General features: G+C 52.6%; 1 protein-coding gene across 2 annotated transcripts in view; it reads right to left on the bottom strand.

The window, feature by feature from the left end:
- Nucleotides 1-380: 380 nt before the first annotated feature.
- Nucleotides 381-7,105, bottom strand: part of LOC106862399 (hexokinase-2) — a 35,367-nt gene continuing 28,642 nt past the window's right edge. For both annotated transcript variants that reach the window (XM_088180071.1, XM_014891367.2), the window contains 5 exons: nt 6,659-6,758; nt 6,371-6,554; nt 5,951-6,106; nt 5,231-5,464; nt 381-4,476 (listed from right to left, as the gene is read on the bottom strand). In XM_088180071.1, coding sequence (XP_088036197.1) covers nt 4,332-4,476; nt 5,231-5,464; nt 5,951-6,106; nt 6,371-6,554; nt 6,659-6,758 — 819 coding nt within the window. In that variant the 3' untranslated portion in view covers nt 381-4,331. The remainder of the gene's footprint in view (nt 4,477-5,230; nt 5,465-5,950; nt 6,107-6,370; nt 6,555-6,658; nt 6,759-7,105) is intronic.

Raw genomic sequence — 7,105 nt, 5'->3', positions numbered from 1 at the left:
AGAGTCTGAGCTGAGGGTGGATTGAGCTGTGCAGGGCTTTGCATCCCTGCCAGGGCCTGATCCCACTCTGCCCTCTGGATCCCAGGGCTCTCCCCCCCTGCTGGGACCCACCCAGTGTCACCAGGATGTGGGATGTGGAGCAGGAAACTCATCTTGGTATTTTTTTTCCACGCAACAACCCCTTCCCTTGATCCCTGTGTGTCCTGGGTCTCCCTGTGCCCTCAGGGCTGTGGGGGCACGCAGTGCAAGGGAACAACCCCCTTCCCAGGGGCTAGGATAGGGGATTTGGGGATGGGGTGGGCACAGGTGCCCTTCCTCAGGGATTGCTAAAGAGGAGAGGGGAGCACAGAGGCCAAAACACACGACACTGATCCCAAAAATGGGTGGTGGTTGTTTTTCTCGTTTATTGTCACTGACTAGGAGCAGCAGCGGTGGCCGAGGGGAACTGAGCAGTACAACACCACACTCAGGAAAACGGTATGAAAAGTACAAAAATAAGGAAGCCTATATATAATATCATTGCAGTCAATTGCTAAAAATAAATATTGTAAACACGAAAGAACAACATCAGGTGAATCTACAGCACTCGTTTCTGCCAGCAGCTGCACAGTCTTTGGCTTTATGACTCCCCTGCCTGCACGGAGCCAGCGCCCACATCAGGATGCATTGTCTTTGCTTCAGGCCAGGAAGATTTCAGACTGGTCAGGGGTGTCACAAGAGGAAGAATTTTCCTCTCTCCAAATTACCTTTAGAACAGGAATTGCCTCTTTTTGCCTTCAGTGCCCATTTTTCCACCAGAGAAGTGAATGATCTGCCCAAAGCAGGCATTTTCCTTATCTGGAGGGGTGGGGTGTGGACTGGGGCAAGAGCTTCCCACATTCCAGGTTATTTTGTTGTTACCTTGGACCCCACAACCCCTGCAGGGTGCGTTTTACCACCATTTTACACCTCTCCCCTCCCATGCACTTGGACCTTTCACCCCCTTATCTCTCTGACAGCCAGATGGGTTTGGATTGCCTGATAAGGGAGAGCAGGCACCGAGTTATCTCGAGTTATCTCGGGTCAAACTGCACCCGAGCTGCTGCCAGACCAGAGATCTGTGCCCCACTGATAGCCCTTAGGCCACTCAGCAGGAGCTTCACCCTCCCAGCCTTGGACTCCAGGAAGGGAAGAGGCAAATTCTCCTTGAAAGGCTCAGTAATTTGCTGATTGTGTTTATATGTATCTACATATATATTCAAAACCCAATTAAATCCTGTCCAAAGTACCAGTGAGGAGAGATTTGCCAGGGAGGGAAGGGCAGAGATTCTTGTTCCCTGCTGCCTGCGTGGCCAGAGAACATTCCAGCACCCCGAGAGCGCAAAGAAAATGCATCCAGATGGGAACAACCAAGCAAAACAAAATCATCCTAAATCCACAGAGCAGCGCTTGCTGCAGGGAAGATGCAGACTGGGCAAATCAGGCTGAGCAGTCTCTGTCTCTCTCTGTCCCTACAGATAATCATTTGATCTTCCCTTCATATCAATAATTAGGATTTAATCTTCCCTTCTTCATTTTAAACACATTCACAGAACATCCCATGGCAATGTTTTGGCATGAGGTTCTAGTCCCAGCCCTCAGAGTAAGACTGTACATCCAACACCTGCAGTGCTTATGCCCCTGGGGACCCCAAGGAGCACAAACTGCTCCAGGTGTTCCCCAAACCCTCCCTGCAGCCTCGGGGAGGGCGGATCTGCACCCACAGGTAACACAGGTGTCTTGTAACACTTCAAGTACTGCTTTTAATTGGGAGCACTCCAGACCCTGCTTGATTCTGAGCCTAAGCTAAAGCTTTCCAGCATTATGGGAGCCTTGGATACCCAGGTGAGTATCCCTGTGACCAAGTCCAGCCAAAAATTCACCACCACCCTGCAAGCTCAGAGTGATCCTTCCTCACCCAGACAGGTGAGGGGACTGTGGTGACCCTGCTCCAGGCCAGGGACCTCAGCTCCCCAGTTTCCCTCTCACCCTGTCAGTCCCCTGCTCCAATACAGCCTGAATCAAAAGCAGGGCTGCTCAGGTCCCTAATCTTCCCATTCTGCCCCCAAAACTACTGTTGTATAAAATTTCACTCACTAACTGATGAAAACACTATGGATTTCAGAAGGGGTACAGCTGGCTAAGAGTAAAAGCAGCCACTAATGCAACTCTGCACAGTGCAGCAGCTAAAAAGATTTCTGTTTTGATTTTTCAGTAGGCAAAATGCCGATTTTCTGAGGAAAAAAATCACACAAAACTGCTTGGTACCAGATTAGAGGTTTTCTGTATCATCCTTCAAAGATTTATTTGACAGCTTCTAAAACTTCCACTACACTTGGTTTCTTACATCATTTCTATACATAGATTTTATGTGTTATAATTGTCTTGAGGCTTATAAAAAAATAAGCATTTAAAATGCCCAAAAGAGTAATTTTTGCTTTAAAATTGTGCTACTGAAATTGACCCCCAACACAGAAGAGAGACTTTTGGTAATGAGGTTACCCCAAGCAGTATAAAAATATACATAAAAATAGACAAAAACTCTATCCTCCAATCTGAAGGGCTGTTTGTGGGGATTATTAGTTATTATTTTCTTTTGTACATCACTGAAATTTCATTAACTTCTGCTAAATATTTACAGAAACCCTCCTCCCCCCGTCTGTCTTTGCTCACTGAGGCAGAGACCTGCAGCTTTTAGTTCATCTAGAGTTTCCTGTTGGCAAAAATGGATTCCTGCGTTTGGCCATGGCACACAAGTGCTGCTGTGGGCACGGGGGTCCCTGGGACCGCTGCCAGGCAGCTCTGAGGATGCCACATGGGGATGGAGTGGCACTAGCTGCTGTCACCGAGACCTGAGCTCGGCTTGGCTGCTGCCAGCGCTTGACCACGATGGTGACGTGAGGTCGAGAGCCCTGCAGGGCCCTGGGTTATGTCATCCACCCATGGATGTGACCTTCCAGAGCGTGGCTGGGGAGGGCAGGGGACAAAATAAAACCTCTCCTAATGTTAAACCCAGCCTGAACCTGACAGCATCACCACGGGTCCCTGCCGATCCTGCACACTGCTTCCCTGGCTTTCTGCTTTCCCTTTTGTCCTGGTGATAAGGTCAGAATGCCCAAACCTCTTGTACAACATTCCTCAGGTATTTGGGTCTCCTTCTCCAGTCTACCCCAAGAAAATTTTAAATTAAAAAAAAATTACACAACAGAAGAAAAAAAAATAATTACTCTGTACTGTTCTTCAACAACATGAAAAGGTGATGTTAAAACTAAGTGATACAACCCCCCCGAGACTATGTACATAAAAAGACATCAGATCTCTTAAAACATAAATATACAGTGTATAAATCCAGGTACCACGTAAAGGCTGCAGCCACAGAACTATTTCACAGACACAAAGCAAACCAGACTCTCCACGCCAAGGGTAGACACACGGCCACGAGTTTGGGGCTTGGCAGGGGAGACACCAACCCGTGGCAGCAGCTCCTCGTGCCCACACATGCACCAGGGAAGGGGTAGTGGTGTCCAGGGGTGAAACACAACCCTACATACACGCCATGTTCCTACAGGCTACTCAGGGTGCAGGCGAGAGGTCAGGAAATGGGATTAGACCCTGAGTCCCCAATTATTTCCAGGCACATGCTCTGCCAGAGTGGGCCGAGGGGCACCCCTGGCCTGGTTCCAGCAGGTTCTCTAGTATTGCTCACCAAGGGAGATACGTGGTACCTCCAGTGCAGCCGCGGACACGCCGGTGGAATTCTGCACCCTGTGCTTTAAGAGTTACCATGACTTTCATGGAAATAATACAGCCTTGATCAGGGTAAAAGACTAGTGGAGGTCTTTAGCCCAATCTTAGAGGTTTGCTTCTACAGCACGGACAGCTACGACTCCAACATACATAAATAGGTACTGTTAAAGTGACAATGCAGTGTCTTAATTATCCAAGTGTTATCCCTATTGCTGTTAGGGGAGGGACAGTGGTTCGGAGTGTGGGAGGAGAGCTGGGGTGTGATGGAGGCTGCACATGGGAGAGCTCCAGCTCCACCTGGAAATGCAGGGAGAAGCCAAAAGACAGTGTGAGCTTTACTCAACAGGTGGTTTTATGGCATGCAAGGAAACTCCTACGACAACACTTTGTACAGAGCCCACGGCATCTCCAGTCCCACCGTGGTGCCTCGGAAAACAAGTAAAGTTATGAGTCTGCTTGGAGGGGAGGGGGTGCATGGGTGTGTGAGTGTGTGCAGAGAGGGAGGGACTGGGTGAGGAAACGTCCTGTTTTGCTAAAACCAAGCTCTTGGGCAAACCTGCTTCCCTCTACCGCTGCCCGGCCTCGCGGATGCGGCAGGCCACGGCCGTGATGAGCGCGGCACCTTTGCCGCTGCCGTCCTCTGACTGCAGGAAGGTCACTTCACACTTGGGGGACAGCTGCTTCACTGTCTCGTGCAGGATGTTGGAGAAGCTGCAGGGCAAGGGGAGGGAGAGGTTCTGAATTAGCCAAAAGTGGGGTGAAGGTGTCAGTCCTAACCCCTGATCTGCCTTGCTTCAAAGGGCAACACAGACTCCAAGGAGAAGGATGGATGGATGGATGGATGGATGGAGACAGAGCTGCTAGGGATGAAGCTTAGAAAGCCCAAGTCTCCACACTTAGCCCAAGCCCATAGTTACAACACAACCGTGCTGTGCCTTCACTCAGGATGAAACCCAGCCCCTTCTCAATCCCACCAAGCCCTGAGAGCCCTAAGGAGCTTCAGTCGCCCTGACCAGCCCCATCTGGGGAGAGTCTTCGGTGACTCACTTTGCTCCCTGAGCCCTTAAGCTCAGCTCAGTGCCTTAGTCCCTATCTGACCTCCACTGTCCAGCAGCACCAGCCGGCCAGCTCTGGCATGGGCAACTTTCTGTGCAGCCATGAACCCTCATGATCCTGCTCATTGCTGGTTAGAGCTGCCTCATGCCATGATTTGGAGCCCTGGCTGAACCTGGTCACCACGTCTGGGTCAGGTCCAGTGGGACTGGAGGAGCCCCTGTCCTTAAGAGAGCAGCTGACTCCTGCTGGGCCTTAGGTTTGTGTCAGTGGGCTCCTGGCAGCCCTCGAGCCCCTGAAACACCTCAAACTCCCCCATTATCCCCCGAACCTTCCTCCAGAGCCCCCCAACTGCCCAGGGCAGACAGGTGTCCTTGGGCAGCCCCCTTGGAGCACAACCAGAGCCACTCACTGAGGGTGCAGCTTGTAGAGCGTCCCGTCCACGCCAACGGTGACTTTGAGGAAGTCCAGGCCGCGGTTCTCGCGGATCTTGTCCACCACGGCGGCCATGCCGGCGCCGCAGAGCTGTGCAGCGCGCCGCGCCACCACCGTGCACACCTCCTTCACGATGATGCTGTCGTCACATGTGGACTCCAGGCCCAGGTGCTGCAGGATGGAGCGCACCTGGAGCAGGGCCAGGCAGTCACTGGGGAGGACACGGGCATGGGAAGCGTTAGGAGATGGAGCAGCTGGGATGTGTGGCTTCCCCTTCCTGAGCTACATATTGCAGAGCCCAGGGACTCGTGGCTTGGGTGACAGTGCCTGGGGCGACCCTGCAGCCTGCCTTCAAGCTCAGCTTTCAGAGTTGGATGTGGCCTGGTGTCACATCCTCATCAGGGAGGCTATTTCAGAACAAAGCCAGTGGAGTGTGACACCCCTGTAACCCACGGCCCCTCTCTGCCCAGGATAAAGAGCCATCTGTGCTGCCAGCCCCAGCCAGCCCCCTTGTCTCCCACACTGGTGCTGCCAGAACCACGTGGGCTCTGCTGATTTATCGGTGTGGCACCATCCTGCATCACCTTGGCTCCAGACCAAGCAGGTGGAACTTCTCCAATCAGCCCTGGGGGCACTTTCCCCAAATTCCATCTTTGCTCTGATTGTCAGCTGGTGCTCACTCCCTGTTGGACCTCACCTCTCTATCTGGGACAGGAACTTGGTCTCAAAGATCCCTCTAGTCTTCAGCCTCTCCGAGATCCGTCCCCGGAAGAGGAGCCCTCTCTTGGTGAAGTCTATCAGGATGTTGCGGACGATTTCCCCCAGGTACATCCCACTGATCATCTTCTCATACCTGGGAAGGAGAGGACGAGGCTGGACATCATAACAGGAAGGGACACTGGGACTGGATGGGGATTCCAGCTCTGCCAGGTGCCTTCAGTACAATCCTTTCAGCAAGCCCAGCAGCACAGCCCGCACCCACGGGCAGGGGACAAGGGACACAGGACACATGTGTGTCCTGCTCATCATCCCCTGGATCCATCAAGGGGCTGGTGGGGCAGAACTGCTCCTGGACCCTCATTAGTGTCCCTTTCAGCCCCCCAAAGCCACCACTCACCTCTGCTTCCCAGGGTTGAGGGACAGCTCATCCACCGCCACGTCGAACTCCGTCCGAATGTCATCCAGGCACCCGCTGTCCCCGAAGGCCCCCCACTCCATGTTGACACACATCCTGCCCTCGTCCCCTTCCACCAGCTCCACATTCCTCATTTCCTCCATGTAGCAGGCATTGCTGCCTGTGCCTGCGGAGAGGAGCGGGATCAGAGCCCTGGGATACCTCCCACGCCTCACGGGGCAGGTGTGGGACCACAGACCAGGAGCTCTGAAATGAACTTTCAGTTCTTACCGACAATAAGCCCAACTTCACAGTAGGGATCCTCGTACCCACAGGTCATCATGGTGCCAACTGTGTCATTTACCACTGCCACCACGTCCAGGTCAAATTCCTGCAGAGGGATGGATTGCACGAGTTATTCCTGGAGAACTTGGAATTCCTGCTAAGTCTGCTCCCATGGCTGGGAAAGGACCTGTCTGTCTGGTGAGTGTGGCAGTCATAGAGTCACAGAATCATGGAATGGTCTGGGCTGGAAAGGTCTTTAAAGCCCATCCCATTCTACCCCCTTCCACTATCCACAGGCTGCTCCAAGTTCCATCCAACCTGGCCTTGGGCACTTCTAGGGATTCAGGGGCAGCCACAGCTTCTCTGGGCACCCTGCGCCAGGGCCTCCCCACCCTCACAGGGAGGAATTTCTTCCCAATATCCAACCTAAATCTCTCCTCTTTTAGTCTAAAA

Source organism: Sturnus vulgaris, chromosome 28, assembly GCF_052056855.1.
Source record: "Sturnus vulgaris isolate bStuVul1 chromosome 28, bStuVul1.hap1, whole genome shotgun sequence".
Lineage (NCBI taxonomy): Eukaryota > Metazoa > Chordata > Aves > Passeriformes > Sturnidae > Sturnus > Sturnus vulgaris.
Note: the sequence above shows the minus strand (reverse complement) of the source record. Positions and strands in the feature narration are given on the sequence as shown.